Raw genomic sequence first — 23,573 nt, 5'->3', positions numbered from 1 at the left:
ATCTATAACCATAGTTTTGTAAATGTGCTTCTGTTTGTTAAGCCCTGGAGAAAGTTACATTTTCTCCTTAAAGTTAAGTTGCAATTTATATCTAAATATTCAGAAATATCATTTTGCCTGTGATCCCAGCAAAGGGAGGTTGAGGCTCAAGTATGGGGCCAGCCTGGGCAACGCTGCAAGACCCTGCCTCAAAAAACCAATAACAATAAAACCCCCATGATTCTCTTATCCCAATATACCACAGAAGCACAGATCTGAAGCAAGTAAATGCAAAAAAAAAAAACTATAAAAATAGGCTAACCTACCTTTCCTTGAGATAGAGAAGAAAAATGGAACATTATTCCTACCCTCGTCACTTAGGACAGCAACTGTGAGATAGTCACTGATACTTAGAAGGGCCGTTTTTATGGAAATTCACATTTCTGTCTCTGTATTCCCAGGCCCGCCCTGGGGAGATTACCACAGGTCCCCTTCCCCAATAGTGAGGACAGACTTACTGATGGGCTCATCAGGATGGAAAGCCACTTCATTGATGGAGCCAGCGTGGCCAGGCAGCTTATACAGAATTCTTCTGCTTGTGGTATCCCACACATACACAAACCTGCAAGTATCAGGAACAGCAAGGATCAGGCCTTCTAGAGGTGGGCTAGGGCAGAGGCATGGCTCCTTAATGGAAAAGGAAACCATGCTATTTTATTACTCCAAATTTACTGAGTTGCATTCTGGCTTTTAGAAGCTAAGACAGAGGCTGAAGGTGTAGCTCAGTGGTAGAGCACTTGCCTAGAAACTAGGAACAAGGTTTGAGTGAAGACATGGACCCTGATCTTGAGGAACTCAGTAAATAGGAATAGCTTAAAAATATAAACTTTATCAAACATAGCCTCTAGAATGGGAGAGGTCTTGGAGAAGAAAACAAACAATTTTCCCTATGAACCCCACATAAAAACCTTCCTCAAAGAGCATCAAATATAATTAGGCTACAGTTAACTTTAAAATCATTCAGGAATGTCTTAAAAGTAAACTGATTTATTGCAGGTTGGGAGATCAAGTATAACTTCTTACTACTGTACTTAAACCACTGTACTTTAGTATTTATTGTATTTAACTTTTAGTATTGTACTCAAAGCTGAGCCCAGAAGAGAAATGGGAAATTTCAACTATATAAACATAAGCAGAAGTCTTAATATATATTCCAGGATTCACCTCCCTTAACACCTTCAAACATCCTGGTTAAAACACCACCACCAACAACAAATTTTCTTTGACCCTCAACCCTGCCTGAGTCATTTTAGGTAAGGGGCAAAATAGTTACCATCTTCATATGGTTGGTGGTTTGAAGCAGTTATTAGTAGGACTTAAAAACATTTATTCATATATTTGTTTCAATAAAAAATACACTTGTACTTGAATATAAAATTCCTAGCTCTTGGGCCTGAGGATGCAGCTCAGTGGTAGAGCATATGTTTATTAGCATGTGTGAAATCATAGGTTTCATCTCCTACATCACAGAAACAAAAAAAGCAGGCCTAGTTCTGATACAACTACTTTGGGTATAAATACAAGTAAATGCTAGGCTTGATGGCACAAGCCTATAATACCAGCAACTCAGGTGGCTAAGGCAGGAGGATTCCAAGTTCAAGGCCAGCCTCAGTGACTTACTGAGACCCTGTCTCAAAAAGGGCTAAGGATGTAGCTCAGTGGTAAAATACTCTTGAGTTGACTTCCCTGTACAAAACACAAAAAACAAAAAAGCACATAAATAAGAGCTGCTTTTTTTTTTTTTGAGAGAGAATTTTAATACTTAATTTTAATACTTATTTTTTAGTATTTGGCGGACACAACATCTTTGTATGTGGTGCTGAGGATCAAATCCGGGCCGCACGCATGCCAGGCGAGCGCACTACCGCTTGAGCCACATCCCCAGCCCTGCTTTTTGTTTTTTAAAAATATTTTTAGTTGTATATAAGCACAATACTTTAATTTTTATGAGGTGCTGAGGACTGAACCCAGGAAGTCCTCTACCACTGGGCCACAACCCCAGACCAATAAGAGCTTCTTTATTATTGAGCTCTCACAGGCGAGGCTCCATAACCATAGTAAAAGTTCCAAGATGGAAGAAGTGGTAACCTCATCTTTCTAGATTTTTTGGCACCCTTGTTCATGCTCTCTGCGCTTTTTTCCTGCCATGCTGAAATAACTGGTCTTCATTCATCATGGTAAGGACAGTGTGGGGTGGTGGTGGTGAAAGAGTATGAGTGCTGTTTCATCAGAAGCCAGAAAGACCTGGGTTCAAGTCTCAGTGCAGCTACTTATTAGCTAAGTAAATTTAATAATTGAACGTTTCTGAGCTTTTTTCCTTGTTCTGTTGCAAAGTGCTTGGCACACAGTATTAATGATGGCTGTTGCTATTAGGAGTACACTTGCTATCAAGCTACAATCACAAGAAACCCATGGGCTGAATCAATCCTTTCTGGACCAGCCTGGCCAGTCTCCCTGTGTCTTTACCAGGGGTGTTAAGGTCTGAAGACGAGGAGGTGATTTCTAAGTAGAAAGGCAGAGCTTGGCAAACCCAGGCCCAGCTGAAGTGCAGTTTCCTGAAAAGGAAGGCTAGATTCCCAGGCACATGAAAGACGGCAGAACCCTAGATCTCCAAGGGTTTACTTCAAGGCCTCATTCTTGATGGCTGCCAATTAGATGCTAAATTTAGAGGGATTCCTTGCTTTTCCCCAGTGTAGCATGGCAACATTCAGTAGGAACCAGGTCCTTATGTAACAGTGCTGCTTGCTGACTTGGGGCTAATTGGCGAGGTGGCCTGTAAAATCTGGACATCCTCCGGAAGGGAGAGGGGCAGGCTTTACTCAGGCCAGAGCCAAGCTTCCACATATAAAATTTAAAGGAATAGAGAGGAGGAAAAGGGAGAAGGAAGGACACTACATATCAGAAAGGGCCAATGTTAGAAACAGACCATTCTTGTCAGGGAAAGGGGCATATGTAAATATAATTTAAAGAGACCATGCCAAGGGCTGGGGATGTGGCTCAAGTGGTAGCGCGCTCGCCTCGCATGCGTGCGGCCTGGGTTCGATCCTCAGCACCACATACCAACAAAGATGTTGTGTCCGCTGAGAACTAAAAAATAAATATTAAAAATTCTCTCTCTCTCTTTAAAAAAAAAAAAAAAAAAAAAAAAAAAGAGACCATGCCAAGTTACTCCTGTAACCCCAGTGACTTGGGAGGCTGAGGCAAGAGGATCACAGGTTCAAGGCCAGCTTGGGCAACTTAGTGAGACCCTGTCTGTCCCCTTTATTATTCTCCTCCTACCTGAAAAAAATAAGACTTACCAATCTTCCCTTTGAATTCTAGTGGTACTGGGGATTGAACCCAGGAACTTATGCATCCTGGGCAAGTGCTCTACCACTGAGCTACATCCCCTGCACCCTGTTCCATAATTTAAAAAGACTAATTACATAAGAAAGACACTGCTGAAAAGTATACAAAACTACTTTGAATGGTTCTTAGTCTGTAAAGAATGCAAGATACTAGGCTGGAGTTGTGGCTCAGTGGTAGAGCGCTTGCCTAGCACGTGTGAGACACTGGGTTCGATCTTCAGCACCACATAAAAATAAATAAATACAATAAAGGTATTGTGTTTATCTACAACTAAAAAATATTTTTTTTTTTTAAAGAGAGAGTGAGAGAGGGGGGAGAGAGAGAGAGAGAGAATTTTTTAATATTTATTTTTTAGTTTTCGGCGGACACAACATCTTTGTTTGTACGTGGTGCTGAGGATCAAACCCAGGCCGCATGCATGGCAGGCGAGCGCGCTACCGCTTGAGCCACATCCCCAGCCCACTAAAAAATATTTTAAAAATATTTTTAATATTTTAATGCAAGATACCTTAGTCTGTTAAGGTCTTTTTTTGACCACTGAAAATCTTTTAGATTCCCGCATCAAGGCAGCTCTCTATACCACCTGGACTAAAATCATCAATGTGTTACTATTTCATCAAAGCCCCTTCCCCTCAAAAAAACAAAAACAAAAACAAAAACAACAACAACAACAAAAAAAAAAACCAAAAAAACAAAACAAAACAAAAAAAAAAACCTGATTAATTCTCCATCTTTCCTGCCATTAAACTTGTTAGGAAAACAAAAAAGTGGACTTTGAATGTTTCAAGTATGTTCAGTTAATCACAAGGTGTGGGGCAGACCACGGTAAAGCTTCTCCAGGCAGGGCTAGGGTTCCAAGAAGGAAAACCTAAAGCATGATAAAAGCTTTGGCAAGCTTGGGAAAGGGTTCGCATTTATAGATGATGCGCTTATTTCAGCAGGGTAGTAGTAGAATATCTGAAGGGGACAAGAGTGAGGTTAAGTGAAAAAGAGTAAACACATTGCCCAATGAAAGCTAAAATCTGAATCTGCCACCAGAAGATCTCATTCTTTACTATTCCACCTGGACATCACTATTCAACCTGATTCCCTTCAAAGTATAGGCCACTACAGACACACCAAACACAATAGTATCTGATGGAAGAATTTCCTCACGCAAGCCACATAATGGGCCAGTTAAATTCACACTTAAGAAAGTCTCACTTGCTGGACATGGTGGCAGATGCCTGTAATCCTAGTCACTTGAGAGGCTGAGGCAGGAAGATCCCAAGCTTGAGGCCAATCTTAGCAACTTGTCTCAAAAGTTGCCCCTGGCAGCTGCCACATATTGCTGAGTTGTTATGTGGGGTAGAATCTGACTACCATCTTTGGGTTAGTAATTCATTCATATAATATTAACAAGTGCTTAGTATAAGATAATGCAGGGGCTGACAAGACTTCCCTGGGTTCACAGAGATGACTAAGATTCATTCCCTGAGTTCTGGGTGCAAATAATTTAGGAGGGTTGCCCCACAATATCTGTCTGGTTGTGAGGTGTAATAAATACTAATAAGGATTAGATGAACGAAGTGTTAACTACAGCAAAAAGTAATTAGTTATGCCCAAGAGTTAAGAGAGGAAAGTCCAGGGAACCGTTAAAGATACAACACAGGGCTGGGGGTAGAGCTCATCGGTAGAGTGCCCACCTTGCACGTGTGAGGCACTGGGTTCAATCCTCAGCACCACATAAAAATAAATAAAGATACTGTGTCCAGCTACCCAAAAAAAAAAAAAAAAAAAAAAAAAAAAAAAAAAAAAAAAAAAAGAAAGATACAACACAGGGGTGATTACTAGAAAGGTAAGGGAGCTTGGATAATGGAAGAGGGGGTATGAGACAGAACCCAAGTTGAGAATGCAGAAGGGTTAGAATACAGAGTTTCATGTGAGTGCAGCATTGTGGTGATGGTCAGAGAGATGAGTACTTAATATGTGTTGAAACAAAGTGAAGCAGCAGAAGAATCTCATGAGAGACTGGGAAAATTATGAGACTGAATTTTATTTTGATGGCAATGTGAATCCAACAGGATAAAGAAATGGTTGACCTTCTAGGTCTAAACTATCCAAGGAAGAGAGAAATAACGTGTTTGTCCAACATGCTTTTTAAATCTTTCATACTGCAAATGGCTTCATCTCCAAGTACAGCTATAACTCTGGCTGTTCTAGTCCATAACTGCATGTCATGTATTAAACATGAGAAGACCTGCAGAGCTACATCATCCTCTACCTCACACCCAGTAATCCTTACCTGTCAGCTGAGCCAGCTGCTATTTTGCTTCCATCAGGTGACCAAGAACATCTCAGGAGATTCTATAATGATGAATAAGCAAGAATTTATTGAATGGTAACATATCAAATTTCTCTTTGCCACACCCAAGAATCACTGGGAGATTTTAAGCATCCTTTTTTTTTTTTTTTTTTTTTTTTTAAAGAGAGAGTGAGAGAGGAGAGAGAATTTTCAATATTTATTTTTTTAGTTCTCGGCGGACACAACATCTTTGTTGGTATGTGGTGCTGAGGATCGAACCTGGGTCGCACGCATACCAGGCGAGCGCGCTACCGCTTGAGCCACATCCCCAGCCCCTGATTTTAAGCATCCTTAACTGGACTTTTAAAATTATTCTCCCCAGAAAGATGATCAGCAATTATCTTATTTTCTATGGACCAAAAATAAAATACTTCATTATTTTATACCATATAAACACTAACTAGAAAATGCTTAGTAAGTTATGTTAGATTAGACATGGCAACAAAATTTGTTTTGCCAATAAATGGAGGCCTCCTTTGCTCGATTTATCTTGATCCTCATTAAATTTCCCCCCTCTTGTTCTTATTTTTTTTTTAATTTAATCTTTATTAACCAACTGTTTGAGGGGAAATGCTGTTTCCAACAGAGCTGACCTGGGAATTTGAGGGTTTAAGAAAAATTTCTGTCTCTCACAAATTGGGGCATGGTGCTGACTGAGAAGGGGGATATATTTCCAGGGTTCTAACACATGGTCACTGGGAAGGTAAATGAAACAATTTGGATAATAGCCATGGGAGCCTGGGTCCCTTACAGTACATTGATCTAAAAGGGTTGAAGATCCTATGGAATAAAAGAAAAACTTGGAGTGTCCTTGTTGAGGGTGGACTGATATTAGAAGCTCTCAGATTGAGAGCTGGCTTCATTGCTATCTGGCTATGTGTCTTCTGTGATATTCTTCTATTAGTTTTATTTTTGGTAAGAACAACTTTGATAAAGAACAGCCACTAGAATGCAGCCCATTCTTAGCATTCTTTAGCCTTAGCATCACCTGAAATGTTTTTGGAATCAAATAGACAATAAAATCCCTTTGCTATGTAGCACTCACCTTTTCAAAGTTGTGCACATTTCCTTGAAATATCTTCACACACCTCTCTTTGGGGGCAAATGGTCGGACATCCCAGACCCGCACTGCAAAACAAATTTAATCCAATTAACCAACCAAACCAAACTCGAGCCAGAGAATTCCTGAGAACTCAAATGAAACTAGTATCATGCTAATGACAAACACTGCCTCCTGGCTATTGGTGGTCCAACAGGCACATTGCTACCTGTTAAGGCTCTTTTATTTTTCTAATGGGAATATAATGCATCAAAGTTCTATTAACTGGTGCTAAGGGCACTTTTCCTCACAGAGGAAAGTGAGGGGTAGGAAGGAGAAATGGCAAATACATTGTTGAGGAATTGCAACAAAATGCAGCTGCTTGTGATAATAATTTCAAATAACTCCTCTGTCAACTCTGAGTCACAAAACTCAAACTTTGACATAACAATCAAAATACCAATGACTATTATAAAAATGAGTCTATAAAAACCAAAGTTAATATTTTCTCATTTGGACACAGGAGAGTCTAACCTTGAACAAGGTCAAATATACCAAGAGAAAACTGTATTAAAAAATTAGAAAAGGTGAACTTTGTTCCCCAGCACCCCAGAAGCTGAGGATAGACTCTAGGATCTCACACATGCTAGGCAAGCATTCTCTTATTCAGTAACATCCCCAGCCTTAGAAAATGTGAACTCTGAATTTAATTTTAGTTTTGTTGTATATGGGGATGTTAGGTAAATAGTCAATTATTTGTGTCTTGATTTTCTGCTCTATTAAAAAACAAACAGCTGGCTTCGGTGGCACATGCCTGCAATCCCAGCAGCTTGGGAGGCTGAGACAGGAGAATTACAAGTTCAAAACCAGCTTTAGCAACAGTGAGGTGCTAAGCAACTCAGTGAGACCCTGTCTCTAAATAAAATACAAAATAGGGCTGGGATGTGGCTCAATTGTTGAGTGTCCCTGAGGTCAATCCCTGGCACCTAAATAAACAGACAAAAAATCACTTTTTTTCTTTTTAGTGGTAATAGGGATTGAGCCCAGTGATACTCTCCCACTGAGTTGTATCCCCAGAACTCTTTATCTTGAGAGAGGGTCTCACTACATTGGCCAGGCTGGCCTCAAGTTTTTGATTCTCCTGACTCAACCTCCTGAATAATTAGGATTACAGGTGTGTGCCACCATGCCTGTTGTTTGTTTCCTTCTTTCTTTGAAATAAATAAATCCATTTTAAGAACTGAGCAAGATGATATATGTGGAAAGATTCTAAAAAGTTGGAGGTGATAAAAATAGAGAATTTATAATTTTATTATGTTGCCAAAACCAGAAATTCTTCTTACTATTCTTTTAATAACCACTCACAGAACTTCATCATTTCTCACTATAAAGGAAGCTAGAATTAGTCAAGGGTAAATCCACTGAATTTGAGATATGCATATAAATATACAATGTAAGCAGTAGCTAATGTTGTTTTAACAGAAGCTAATCTTATAGAGGAATCTGAATGATGTCATTTTATTTGAGTGTGAAAAGGTAATACCAACACTTGGGAGTCAGACAGGCATAAAAAGGCAAAGCTATGCATGGAACTTTGCTATTGAGATGATAATGCAGTCAGGAAGTAAGGACTTCCATTCAGTCAACAAATATTTGAGTATCCATTAAATGCCAGGTACTGTTTTTGCTATAAAATGTCAGTTAGTGCATTTTAGTTCTTGACAAGCCCAAGAACATGATATGGATACCAGGAGCATTTTCAAACTCCAATATTAAGCACATAATCCCACAACTGCCTTCCTTTTTTGTTATGGTAAACCCATTCTCCCACCCTACAACTAAAAAACCCAAATCAAACAGTCAACAAAATAAGCAAAGAAATAGGGCAAAAAGAGTTTGTGTTTGTGTAAGTCCAGAATGTTGAGGCTATTTTTTTTTGTTGTTTTTTGCAGTATTGATGATTGAACCTAAGGCCTCACACATGCTAGGCAAATTGTCTACCAATGAACTCCATCTCCAGCACTTTTTATTTTGAGACAAGATCTTGGTAAATTGCTGAGACTGGCCTCTAACTTGTTATTTTTCGGTCTGAGCCTCCAAAATAGTTGGGATTACAGTTGTGGGCCACTATTCCCTGCTCACACTAGGGCTCTTGGAGTAGAGAGGTAAGATACATGGCATACTGGTCTACGATTGCCTAAACTTGGTACTATCTGCAAACATCTGAGAATTGTCCTGACTATTTGGATCATAAGACTCTGATTTTTTTTCTCATGGAACTAATCAGTTAAAATTTTTCTTGTATTCTTCTTGGATTTACAGTATACCAGAGCAGAAATGGGCCCTAACGATAAAGGCCCATTTCCTCTAATTTTATCCATGTAGAAACTGAAGTCCAGAAAGGATAAATATAGTTCAAAGTTGTTTAGGAGCTATAATGGCAGATCTGGGAGTAGCGTCCTAGATTCTTGATCATCTAAAGCTTTTCCCACTACAATATTCTCATTGACTGGTAGACTCTTTGAGCCATCCTTGACTCTTTCCTTGACTTTCATGTATCCCAGTATACAAATTTTTTCTTTTTTTGCAGTGCTGGGCACTGAACTTAGGACCCCAGACATACCACGTTAACATTCTACCACTGAGCTACATCCCCCATACCCTTACACATTTAAAATCCAATGCCCACTTCTTTAGGGTCTACGGAGACTGGGCACTGGGACAGCTTTCCTCTTCAAAGTTACCTGTATTGTCCATTGCATTGGACAAGAGGTAAGAGCCTTCAGAACTTAAACTCAGTCCAGTCACGGAATCTGCATGGCCTCTCATGGTGTAGGTTAACTTGTTTTGGCGTAGGTCCCAGACCTGCAAAAAACAAAAAAAAAGTGCTCCCAGAAATCAAACTGAGAAAGAGCAGAGAGAGAGTTATTCAAGAGTCACTTGCTAGGAGAAATTGGTATCCTTTCTTAAAGGGCAAAATATTATTTTAACTACAAAATACAGGATTTCTGTCAAAGAGAAAAAAAAAAAACCTTGTCTTTTTTTTTTGGTGGTGTTGGGGATTGAACCAGGGCCTTGTGCATGAGAGATAAGCACTCTACCAACTGAGCTATATCCTAGCCCAAAACCCTTGTCTTTTAAAAAAAGAGTCAAAGTGACTATATTTGACTTGATATAAATTAATGTCAAATATTAACATAAAGTTCAATGTAAGAAAATTTGCATAGAAGTCATTTTCAAAGCATAACAAAATGTAGTAGACATTAAAGAAAAAATAAATAGCATTTAAAATGATTACATTGATTCTTAGTAACTAAAAAGAAATTATTAGGGGCTGGGGTTGTGGCTCAGTAGTAGAGTCCTTGCCTAGCACGCATGAGGCACTGGGCTCAATCCTCAGCACCACATAAAAACGAAATAAAGATATTGTACCCATCTACAACTAAAATAAATATTAAAAAAAGAGAAATTATTAGAACTACATAAAAATAAGTAAACATGTAATTTAAAGACATTATGAGTACATGTAAATTGTGTATAAGAAAATATGTAAGAATATTGATGCTTAAATTAATGTCATGTATATGTAAATATATATATATAGACACACACACACACACACACACACACTATATATAACCTAAATGTCAATAAGGTAAAAGATATGACATTAAATTATGATTCATAAGCACATTGGAACATTATGAATTCTCATAAAGGAGATAGATTGGCAGAATGGAAAGAGAGGCGATTTAGGATTAAGAATAACCAGTAGTTATGTGTCACTGGCCACTAACCCTTTCTGAGGACAGGGAAAACATCTACTTCTTATGGCTGTTATAGGAATTACAAATAAGAATGCTTAGCATATGCCTGGCACTTGGCAGGCCCTCAATAATTTTGGCAGCTATTATTAAGCAGTTCCTAAAAATAACTCTGGAATCCAAATGCAAAAATATTTACATAATAAGCAAAAAAGGGAAAATACAAAACAATATTTATATTTACATAAACTGCAACTATGTAAAATAATTATTAACACTGCCAGCAATAGTCTGGATGTCACATGGAAAAACAGTAATTTTGTGAAGGTCATCGGATTATACAAAACTCTTCCCAAATTTTATTTAACACTGCCATGTAATTTTTCTTTTCTTTTCTTTTTTAATTTATTTTGTTTTTAGTTGTAGTTGGACACAACACCTTTATTTCCCTTGTTTATTTTTTTATGTGGTGCTGAGGATCGAACCCAGGGTCTCGCACGTGTGAGGTGAGCGCTCTACCACTGAGCCACAACCCCAGCCCCATTTTTTTTAATATATATATTTTTTAGTTGTAGATGGACACAACACCTTTATTTCCCTTGTTTATTTTTAATTTTTCTAAGTGAATAAAATTTTTGCTGTCTTCTAAAGCTAGGCGCTTTCTCTCATCCAGACGTGAGTTAGGTATTGTATGCTGGAGTAATACATAAGGCAGACAACTCTACTTTCTCCATCCATAACTCATTCATGTGTATAGCCTAACACACTTCATATACCATCATTTTTTTGTGTCAGGATGTTTGCTGCCTCAGTAATCAGGAGATGTTGAAATGGTTGACACTCTATTAAAGCTTTTGTCCTTTCTCTTCAGAGAAGGCACTGCTGAAATCTTTACCTTAGTAACAAGTAGGAGAGAATGCACTTGCCACCAATCTCAGCACTTATGTGCTATTTCCAGACTTTCTTCTTTGAGGCCTATACCTTGTTTGTGTAGGGACAAAAAATATCTGGGATTTGCCACAGAAAGAATGAATAGGGCACTAATTTAAGCAAAACATTTTGCAAATGTCCTAATCAGCTATTCAATGAACATCTGGGTATCTGATCAGTGGCAACCACTATTGGAGATTTAAAGGGACAGAGTTCCTGCTCTCAAGCAACATTTAGTTTAGCAATGAAAACAGTCTTGCAAACAAGTATTGAAAGGCCTATTTGCAGTGTAGTAGCAGAGGGGGCAAAAGGTTTAACTCTTGTAGAACAGGGATGAGAGAAGCTTTCCCAGAGAATAAAGTATTTGAGCAAGGTAAAGAAGAAGGAAGAGATTTTTTCTTTCTTTCTTTTTTTGGTGGTACTAGGGATTAAACCCAGGTTCACAAATATTAGACAGGCACTCTACCACTGAACTACATCCCCAGCCCTTTTAAATTGTGAGACAAGAGTCTCTCTCATTAAGTTGTCCAGGCTGTCCTCAAATTTGGGATCATCTGGGCTGGGGTTTTGGCTCAGTGGTAGAGTGCTTAACTAGTACACATGAGGCACTGGGTTTGTTCCGCAGCACCAAGTAAAAAATACTAAATAGTGGCTGGGGATGTGGCTCAAGCGGTAGCTCACTCGCCTGGCATGCGTGCGGCCTGGGTTCAATCCTCAGCACCACATACAAACAAAGATGTTGTGTCCACCGATAACTAAAAAATAAATATTAAAATATATATATATATATTTAAAAAAAAGAATGGGAGCAGAGATTAAAAAAAAAAAAAAAAACACTAAATAGGGCTGGGGATATTGCTCAGTTGGTAGAGTGTGCCTTGCATGCACAAGGCCCTGGTTTCAATCCCCAGTACCTCACAAAAACAACGCCCCCATCCCAAACTAAATAAAGGTATTGTGTCTACCTACAACTAAAAAGATATATTTAATTAACAAAGCTTGCACCAGAATTTTTTGGTCTAAGTTTATTTGTCTTAGAGAAAAGCTAATTTTTTTTTTATTGGTTGTTCAAAAGAGAGAATTTTTAAAATATTTATTCTTTAGCTTTTGTGGGACACAACATCTTTGTTTGTATGTGGTGCTGAGGATCGAACCCGGGCCGCACGCATGCCAGGCGAGCGCGCTACTGCTTGAGCCACATCCCCAGCCTAAAAAGATATATTAAAAAAAAAAAAAAATTGGGATCATCCTGTCTCTGCCTCCTAAGTAGCTGGGATGATAGGCGTGTACCTCGCTGGAAGAGTTTTTTTTTTTTTTTTAAATTACTTTGACCAAGTGGAAGTGTATTTCAAGGGAAAAGTGATGTGTGAAAGCAGAGAGCATGATAAAATTGCTAGATTGTACGGAATTACGCGTAGAGAAGAAACAGATCATGCTTGAGAGGTATATAACAGAGGTGAGCACACAAAAGGCTTTGAATGCCTGACTTGGATTTTATTCCCTTCACTAGGGAGTCACAGAAGGGTTCAAAGTAGGGCAATGAGTTGGTTAGATTTGTACTCTGAAAAGATCTTTCTGGCTCAGATAATCAAAGAGATGAGACCAGAGGATAAGAAATCAAAAAACACTCACTTTATTCCTTTAAACAAACAAAACTACCAACTAAACTCCCATGTGGCTCGGAGCTCAGGTTTACATGAAACACTAAAGAACTGCCAGCCAGACCCTCAAGCCCTCAAGCAGGGATATGTTTTATTCTTTTTTCATCTGACTTCCAGATCCTTTCAAAGTCCCTAGAGACAGCATATTTACTCACAAAAGGGACTCCCATTCCTCATTTCTTCTTCCTTTTTAAAAACAGGGTGTGCTGAGAAGTGTCTTGTCACACCTGGCCCCCTCAACCATGCTGGGGATCACATCCAGGGCCTCATGTATGCTAAGCACTGGTTCTATCACTGAGTTAAACCCTCAGTCCAAGAACCAAGTTCTTTTAGGAATACCTACCTAATGTGCTGAGGCAGTATAGGGACTTGTCAAGCAATTAAATGCTAAAGCCTGCTGAGTCCCTAAGTGCTTAAAAGAAACCTGTTAATTGACCAGAGGCAACAAGACAGATTGGAAAGATTATCAGCCCTCTGAGAATACAGCTGCTATCCTGGCTTTACTTGACTGAGTGATTGACTATGTGATCTTGGCTAAATCATTTAACATCTTAGGGCCTCACTTTAGTCATCCATAAAATAAGACAGATGAACCAGAAGTTTAAGGTTTCTAGAAGGTTTGACATTCCTTGAGTCTATTTCTGATTGGAAAGGAGCCACTCTTTTCCATATTTAAAGAAATTTATGAGGCCTGAGGACAACTTCAACATAAGAGTGCTTCTGGGTCCAGGGGTAATTACTTTCCCCTAAGTATGTCACAACAGGGTATTTAGGTAGGGAGAAACCTAAGGAAGGAGCTCAATTTATCTTCTAACTAAATTCTAATAAGGTCTTACATTTCTCTAGCATACCTTAATCATATAGGAGCAAAAAAGAAGACAACTAATTATAGCAACCTAACTTTAAATACTATTAATTGCTGCTGCCATAAAACAAAACAATAGGTCTGGGGCTGTAGCTCAGTGGCATAGCATATGCCTAGCACGTATGTAAGACACTGGGTTTGATCCTTAGCACTGCATAAAAATAAATAAAATAAAGGCATGCTGTCCATCTACAACTACAAAAAAAAAAAAAAAAAAAAAGAAGCAAACAAAAACAACAAAAAACAATTTGTATTCAAAATTGGCAACATTCTTATACTTGTTAACATATTACTACTATCATTATCATCATAATTTTTTTCTTGTGGTGCTTATGATCAAATCCAGGGCCTTACTAGGCAAACTATGTACTTCTGAGCTACACCCCAAGCCTCTGATACCTTACTGTTCACCTGGAACTCTACCCTAAGGAAACAAATGCAGAAAAAGTTTTACAGAAACATGACTAAAGCAGCATTAATTTGTGACAGTGGTACATACAAAACATAAATCAATGTCTAGTGACATGGTTGTGACTTACTAAATTGTAGAATATCCCAATAATAAAAATGATTGATCGGCTGGGGATATAGTTTAGTGGTACAGCACAATCCCCAGCATGGCAAAACAACAACAAAAAAGATAATGGCAGGTGACATGTATTAAACATTTACTATGAGCTTGCCATGGTCCTGGAATATCACATCTTTATTTAATTCATGTAACAATTACACGTGGTAGGCTGAATACTCCCATTTAGAGGTAAGAAATGGAGATTCAGAGAATTTAAAAGTTAAAGTCACTTTCTTAGCTAAGTGTGCTGGCACACATCTCTAGTCCCAGTTACTCTGTTGGCCAAGGAAGGAGAACCACTTCAGCCCAGGAAATCAAGACTAGCCTGGACAACATGGAAAGACCCTGTCTGCAAAAACAAAACAACAACTATAACAACAACAACAACAACAAAATTTTTTTTTTGGTGCTGGAGATTGAAACCAAGGAAGGAGCTCAACCATCCCCAGTACTTACCTTTATATATATATATATATATATATATATTTAAATTTAGAAACAGGGTCTTGCTGAGTTGCTTAGGGCCTTGCTAAGTTGCCGAGGCTGACTTTGAACTTGTGATCCTTCTGCCTCAGTCACCTAAGTGCTGGGATTATAGTTGTCACCACATCTGGCCACAAATAACTTTCTTAAAATCAGAGAAATAAAGTGGAAGAATCAGAAAAATAATCCCAACATATTGTCCAGAAGGATAAGAGGGATATGATAGAGAGCAACTAGAGGAGGACCTATTCAAGTTTAGAAGTCCTCTCAGAGAAGCAGGAGTCTGAGCCAAGAAATAAGAACAAGAGCAAGTCAGTCATAGCAAGATCTGAAGTAGGCAGGTTCCTGACAAAGGAACTAGCTATAGGATAATAAATTTAAAAAATAGCATGTAAGATTTATTTTATTTTTTATTCTAACTTGTTATATATGACAGCAGAATGCATTACAGTTCATATTACACACACAGAGCACAATTTTTCATCTCTGGTTGGAAACAAAAAGCAGCATATAAGATTTTATCTAAAAGAAAAGACTAGAAAGTATAATGAAATATCAAGAGTGAATGAATTTGGATGATTATACCATAGTGATTTTATTTTTACTATTTTTCTTTTTGGTATCAGGGATTGAACCCAGGAGCACTCTACCATCAAGCTATATCCCTAGCGCTTTTTCTTTCTTTATTTATTTATACACAGTGCTGAGAAGTGAATCCAGTGCCCAACACATTGCTAGGTATGTGCTCTACCCCTGCTATGATCCCAGTTCCCTCATTTTTTATTTTGAGACAGGGTCTCAATAAATTGCCCAGGCTGACCTCAAACTTGCAAGGCCTCCAAGTGGGTGGGATTATAGGTGTGTAACTGTGCCAGGCTCTGTTTCTTTTTACATTTTGTAAAGTATAAAAACTAACCAGGTGTGGTTGTACCTGCCTATAATTTCAGCAACTTGGGAGGCTGAGGCAGAAGGATCATAAGTTCATGGCCAATCTTGGCAAGTTAGCAAGATACAGTCACAAACATGCCTAAAGAAAGGAGCTCACGAGGGCATTTGAGACAGAGGGATGAGGCTGTAGTTATAGAACTTAAGAAGTCATGTCTGGTTCAGAATGGTTAGGGTAGTAAAACATATATAACCACCCCTCCAACACACACACACACACACACACACACACACACACACACACACACACACAAGAGAAAAGACTATAAAGGATCTACTGGATTTGGCAACAGAGAGATCACTGATGGTATTAAAGGGAGCAATGCCCACAAAATAATGAAAGCAGAGGCCAGACTGTTAGAGGTGATGGGGAGATATGGAATTGAGAAATAAAAGGGAAGTGAGGAACTAAAGACAGTGAGTCCATGAAAATCTTCAGGGCTTTTCTCTTAAGTGTTAAGAGTATGACTCTGGGGGCTCAAGTGGTAGCGTGCTCGCTTGGCATGCGCGGGACGCTGGATTTGATCCTCAGCCCCACATAAAAAAATTAAATAAAGATGTTGTGTCCACTGAAAACTAAAAAAAAAAAAAAAAAAAAAAGAGTATGACTCTGGAACCAAATTCTGGGTTTGAACTAAGTTTCCATTTCTTATAGCAGCGGAACCTTGGGTTATATTATTATGCCTCTTTTAGCTCAGTTTCTTCACCTATAAAATGGAATTGGTAGGGTCTATTTCAAGAAGACAGCTGTGAACCTAAACGAATGAATGATGCAAAGCTTATGAACACCACTTGACATAAAGCAAGCACTTTGTGTTAGATGATATCAACATTATCACCACCATCATCCTTTCCAAAAAGTTTGGCTATGAAGGGGAAGACCCTCAGGGCAATAGCAAGAGAGGGTGTGTGGCTGAAGGATGATACTACTTACCTTCCCTAGAAGAGACCTAGGCATGATGAAATGTTGATGAGAAGGAGAAACACAGAAGTTAAAAAAAGGATCTGGGCAAACTGATGACATGGGTTTCTTGAGGATGAAAGAAGAGTTGAAACCCTTCCACTTAAAGGACCACTTTTGGATAAAAACAAGGAAATTTTATCCACAGTAACTACAAAGGAAGCAAGGAGGGACAGGAATATAGTACAATCTCCAGGTAGGGACAACAGAGGAAGTTGGGTATTAACTAACAGGTACCATTCTTATGATAAAGCAGAATGTAAGGTGAAAGTCTGAGAGCCTCAAGGAAGCCAATAGATAAAGGCAGACATGAACTGTGTAGCTCCAAAAAAACACTGCACAACTACTGGCACTGGCTACGTCTAGGAACTCTGCCAGGTGCTTTAATAGACCAGGTTCAGTTAATAACCACCACAACCCTATGAGGCAGATACTACTGTTTGTTATTATTGCTACCCTTGCTATTCTCCGGAGTCAGCAAAAGCTTAAAGAAATAAAGTAGGGCTGGGGATGTGGCTCAAGCGGTAGCGCGCTTGCCTGGCGTGCGTGCAGCCCGGGTTCGATCCTCAGCACCACATACAAACAAAGATGTAGTGTCCGCCGAGAACTAAGAAAAAATAAATAAATATTTAAAAAATGCTCTCTCTCTGTCTCCCCCCCCCCCACTTTCTCTTTAAAAAAAAGAAAGAAAGTAAAATAACTTATTTGAAGTCACAAAACTAGAAAATGATAGAATTGGGATCATAATCCAAGTCAATTACTTGAAAACTTGAGTTCATGGTCTATTGTCTCTTTCTTAGAGAAGTTTAGGAAATTTCCTTTTCATAGGGTCAAAAAGAAACACATTGAGAGATGAGGGCAGGGAATCACAAACCGATTCACAGTTATCTCATTAGAACAAGACAGTTAAAATAAAAAATAAAAAAAAAAAAAAAGATTTTAAATGTCTTCAGGGAAGGAATGTAATGCATTCTGTATTTTTCACACAGACCCTCTCCCAGGGACTTCACACTTCAAATTAACTGCCTGGTTCTTAGTTTCAAGTTACTACCTTCCTATTAGTTGGCATTGAGTGCCAAGGCACCACAATCTCAGTTTGCAAAGATTTACTTCTAGTAGTGTATACTAGTGAAAGGGAATTATAACATAAACATCAAACATACCTTGATATCGTTGTCTATTCCACCAGAGATAATCTGATCACTTGTGTCATTGAAGGTTACAGCTAACACCTGGTAAGTGTTCTGAAATGTCTGGATGGCTGCTTTCTTCCGGATGTCCCAAAGCTGAAGCAGAGGAAAAGATGAGTCTAATAGTAATGTCACTCTTTATTTATTTATTTATTATTTTTTAGTTGTAGTTAAGACACAATACCTTTATTGTATTTATTTATTTTTATGTGGTACTGAGGATTGAACCCAGGGCTTCACAAGTGCTAGGGGAGCACTCTACCACTGAGCCACAACCCCAGCCAGGTAATGTCACTCTTAAGAAGTAATCACATTGGGGGCATGGCTCAGCAGTAGAGCTCTGGCCTAGCACATGTGAGGCCCTGGTTCAATCCTATATGTATTGTGTCGAACTATAACTAAAAAATAAATTACAATAGAAGAAATAATCACACAGGCAGGTGTGGTGGTGTATGCCTGGAATCCTGGTGGATTGGGAGGCAGTGGCAGGAGGATTGGGAGTTAAAGCCAGCCTCAGCAACTTAGCAAGACCCTGTCTCTAAATAAAATACAAAAAAAAGGACTAGAGGGGGCTGGAATTATGGCTCAGTGGTAAAGTGCTTGGTTGGCACACATGAGGTACTGGGTTCAATCCTCAATACCACATATAAATAAATAAAGGTGGGGTTGGGGATGTGGCTCAAGCGGTAGCGCGCTCGCCTGGCATGCATGTGGCCCGGGTTCGATCCTCAGCACCACATACCAACAAAGATATTGTGTCTGCCGAGAACTAAAAAATAAATAAATAAATAAATAAAGGTATTGTGTTCATCTACAACAAAAAAAAGTTAAAAAAAAAAAAAAAAAAAAAACAGTAATCACACAGTATACCCCTAAATTCAAGGACCCTGTGGACATAGACACATTTCTAACAGGGACACAAAGGTCATTTTAAAATCATAACAAAATGTATTAGGCATTAAAACAAATAAATAGCATTTAAAATGCTTACACTGATTCTTTATAACTAAAAGACATTATTAGAACTACAAACAAATAAGTAATAAATCACTTCACTTGTATTTTTGGACTCTTAGGATCCCCCTGCCTTAGCATCCCTGAGCTAATAGTACCCTGTTCATATTCTTTTTCTAGGTACTGGAGACAGAACCCAGGAATGCTTTAACACTGAGCTATATCCCTAGCCCTTTTTATTTTTTGAGACAAGGTCTAAGTTATGAGTTATGTTGCTGAAGCTGGCCTTGAACTTGCAATTCTCCTGCCTCAGCCTTAAGTCACTGGGATTATAGACCTATGTCTGTGGCTTTCTGAAGGATGAGTCCAAAGGGTTTGCAGTTATTTTGCCTAATATGAAACTCTTCTTGAAAACATTTAAAGACAAATGCATTTGCCTCTGCTGTCTGGGGCAGGGAATAGGGCAAATGACACACAAACCAAAAAGCTTGGGAGGAAAGGATAGGGAAGGAGAATGTGGGAAATAAGTGCTTTGAAAAGCTCTCATATATTCCTGGGGATCTGAGAAGGCCCTAAGCTCTCACCTCCAGCTGACCTTCAGGCTCTGTAAGACCAAGAAATGAATGACAATGCAGAGTTACAAACTACCTAGCTCAGAGTTGAAGGTAGTCTCTGACACAGACACATGGCCAATCTGCAAAGACTGGCAGAATTTTTGTCATTCTAAATGATTAAGGAAACCTATGTCAATTACTAGCTTATTAGAATGCTTATGGAAAAAGACTTCAGTAGCTACATAGAAGAAAAAATACAGATCTTACAAAATTAGTTAAAAAAAAATCACAAACAATAACTGCAATAAGCAACAACAAACGTTGTTACTTTATATGTTTAAATATCTAGTTTTCAACAAAAAATTGAGTATGCAACACAATAGAAGAAAATAAAAAAAGAAAAAAGGAATAGTCTTTTCAACAAATGGTTCTGGGACAACTGGATAACTATATGGAAAAAGAATAAAACTAGGGCTGTGGGTATGGCTCCATGATAGAGGGCTTGCCTAGCAAGTTTGAGGATGGGCTCATTCCCTAGCACCAAAGGAAAAAAGGAAGAGAAAAAGGCAGATAGATCCTTACCTCACATGATTTGCAAAATTTAATTCAACATAGATCAAAGTTTAAATATAAGAGATGAAACTATAAAAATTCTCCGAAGAAAACATAGGGGTCTTAGTGACTTTGGATTTGGCAACAAATCCTTAGATGCAACATCAAAAACACAGGTGATAGAGCTGGAGTAGTTGTTCAGTGGTGGAGCACTTGCCTGGCATGTGTGAGGCCCTGAGTTCGATCCTCAGTACCACATATAAATAAAGAAAATAAAAGATCCATTGACAACTAAAAAAATTAAAAAAGGAAAAGAACAGGTGGCAAACGCAAAAATAGATAAACTGGACTTAAATAATGAACTCTCACACATAATAGGTAAGCACTCCACCTCTGAGTTATAACCCAGCCCCAGAATAATGAACTCATATTAACTTAACAACAAAAATACAAATAGCTCAATCAGTAAATGGACAGAGAACTTGAATAAACATTTCTTGAGATGATAAACTGATTGATTACAATACCAGTTTATACCCTCTAGGATATCTTTAAAAAAAAAAAAAAAAAAACCAATAGGGCTTAGTAGTAGAGTGCATGCTTAGCATGTATAAGGCTTTGGGTTACATACATCCCCAGGACAACCAACCAACCAACCAACCAACCAAACAAACAAAAACCTCAACTTCCATATAAAAACAAAAAAACACACAAGTAATAACTAGCATGTGGAACCCTCATATATTGCTGGTGGGAATATAAAATGGTGCTGCTGTTTTGGAAAAGTCAGTTTGTTTCTCAAAAAGTTAAACAAGAATTGTCACATGAGCCAATTGTCCTACTCCCAATAGAAATGAAAACAGGTACTCATATCAAAACTTATTCATTAATGCTCATAGTGGCATTCCTCATGACAATGAATAATTCTAATACTGAATTATCCAATGGATAAAAAAAAATGTGTGGAATACTCTTACAATGTAATATTTAGCCATAAAAAAGAATCTAATATCAATATATTTTACAACACATATAGATCTAGAAAACCTGCTAAATGAAAGAAGCTAGACATGAAAGGCCACATATGATTTTATTTATATGAAATGTCCAGATTAGGCAAACCAAAGAAAAGAAAAGCAGGTCAGCAGTTGCCAGAGGTAGGCAAAAATAGGGGTGATAAACTGGTTAATTACAATATCACCATATACCCTTTTAGGGGTGACAAAACATTCTGGTATGGATTATAGCAATGGTTGCACAACACTGAATGAACTAAGAGTCACTAAATTGCATATTTTTTGTTTGCTTTTTGGCAGTGGGGATTCAAATGCAGGGCCTCACACATGCTAGACAAGTGCTCCACCACTGAGTCACATCCCTACAGCTGTATGCTTTTTAGGATAATTAAAATGGGGGTTGTGGTTGTGGTTGGGCACTTGCCTAGCACCTGTGAGGCACTGGGTTCTAACCTCAGCACCACATAAATAAATAAAATAAAGGTACTGTGTATATCTACAACTAAAAAATTTATTTAAAAAATTAAAAAAAAAATGGGGGCTGGGGATGTGGCTCAAGCGGTAGCGCGCTCGCCTGGCATGCGTGCGGCCTGGGTTCGATCCTCAGCACCACATACAAACAAAGATGTTGTGTCCGCCGAGAACTAAAAAATAAATATTAAAAATTCTTTCTCTCTCTCTCACTCTCTCTCCTCTCTCTCTCTCTCTAAAAAAAAAAAAAGATGATTAAAATGGCAAATTTTATGTTAGCTACATTTTATCTCAGGTAAAAATATTACAGAAGATTATCAGAATGTCATGCAGAAAGGGTTGGTTCATAAAACAGATACATATGTGGAAGGGGGTGAATATTGGGTCACAATATAAAATATATTCCTTAATGTGGGTTGGGATAAAAAGTGTTTCAAAGTTACCGTGTTTAGACTATCTAGTTTAACCCCAACTTTTATAGATAAGGAAACTAAAGGTTAAAGAGAAATGACTTGACAAAGAATCCCAGCAAGTCAACAGTAAAATGAACACCAGAATTTAATAGTCAGATTTTACTATTTAAATATTGTATTAACCTAAAAGTATTGAAATGTATGGTTAATTTCACATTAATATATGCTTCTTTTTAAAAACGAACACATACATAATTATTATTTGCGCGGTGCTGGGGATCCAACCTAGGGCCTTATGCAAAATTCTATGCAGGTGCTTTGCTACAAAGTTACATCTTATTTTCATGAAAAAAATTTGGTGGGGGGACTGAACTTAGGGGTGCTTTATCATTAAACTATATCTTCAGCCCTTATTATTTTTAATTTTGAAAGAAGTCCTCACTAAATTGCTGAGGCTGGCCTTAAACTTGTAATCTGTCTGCCTCAGCAGCCTGAGACACTGGGATTACAGGTGTGGACTACTATGTTTGGCTAAACTTTTTAATTTATTTTTTGGTACTGGGGATTGACCCAAGGAGTGCTTTAACACTGAGCTATATCCCCAGTCCTTTTTACTGTTGAGATGAGGTCTTCCTAAGTTTCTGAGGCTGGCCATGAACTTGTGATCTTTCTGCCTTAGCCTCCAGAGTCATTAGGATTGTAGGTGTGTGCCACCTTTCCTAGATCCTACATTCTTTTCAAACAGCTACTTGATACATAAATAATAGGGGAGGAAAAGATGTCATAACAACTCTAGAAATCTGTACTCAGCTAGACAATTTAGTTGCATTAAAGAAAAAAAAAGGCTTATAGCTGTATATTTTTAAAGCGTGGATAATACAGCAAGAGCCCAGGGATGTTTCAATAAATGACTGACAGAGGGCTGAGGATGTGGCTCAAGCGGTAGCGCGCTCGCCTGGCATGCGTGCGGCACAGGTTCAATCCTCAGCACCACATACAAACAAAGATGTTGTGTCCGCCGAAAAAACTAAAAATTAAATATTAAAAATTCTCTCTCTCTCAAGTCTGGGTGCTCCAGAGATGCAGATCCTTAAAAACAAACAAACAGACAAAAAAAACCATGACTGACAGACATGAGAAGATGAACCACAGGAAATTTTTTAAGTGTATGGGTCATTTCATTTAGAAGAGAAAGAATGTTAGCTGATTATGTTTGAAATGTTAAAGGATTGTCATTGAAAAGAAAGGAATCAGCCATGGTATCTCACAAAAGATCTAATGGGCTTAAATTTAATTTTGTGGTCAAAAGGTAGAGTCTGAGTAGGAGTATGCCAAGATGCTTCTCCTCCCAATTCTCGTGGCTTAGGATGGAAAGTAGCTCCTACTTCATGGAAGCATGAACTAAAGAAGTCTTAGGTTGTTACTCAGATAAATGGTCCAAAAAGAGTGCTTCACTTCTTTCCTACAGAACAC

The 23,573-nt window shown here is 38.3% G+C and overlaps 1 protein-coding gene across 1 annotated transcript in view; it reads right to left on the bottom strand.

Moving 5' to 3' along the window:
- Nucleotides 1-23,573, bottom strand: part of SNRNP40 (small nuclear ribonucleoprotein U5 subunit 40) — a 36,014-nt gene that overhangs the window by 1,223 nt on the left and 11,218 nt on the right. The window contains exons 5-9 of the mRNA XM_081306770.1: nt 18,114-18,236; nt 9,515-9,635; nt 6,777-6,859; nt 5,672-5,733; nt 498-601 (exon numbers count right to left, since the gene is read on the bottom strand). Of these exons, the coding sequence (XP_081162896.1) occupies nt 498-601; nt 5,672-5,733; nt 6,777-6,859; nt 9,515-9,635; nt 18,114-18,236 (493 nt within the window). The remainder of the gene's footprint in view (nt 1-497; nt 602-5,671; nt 5,734-6,776; nt 6,860-9,514; nt 9,636-18,113; nt 18,237-23,573) is intronic.

This window comes from Spermophilus citellus (genome assembly GCF_964194105.1).
Source record: "Spermophilus citellus genome assembly, chromosome: 9".
In the NCBI taxonomy this organism is placed as follows: domain Eukaryota; kingdom Metazoa; phylum Chordata; class Mammalia; order Rodentia; family Sciuridae; genus Spermophilus; species Spermophilus citellus.
This window is presented reverse-complemented; position numbering and strand designations above follow the sequence as displayed.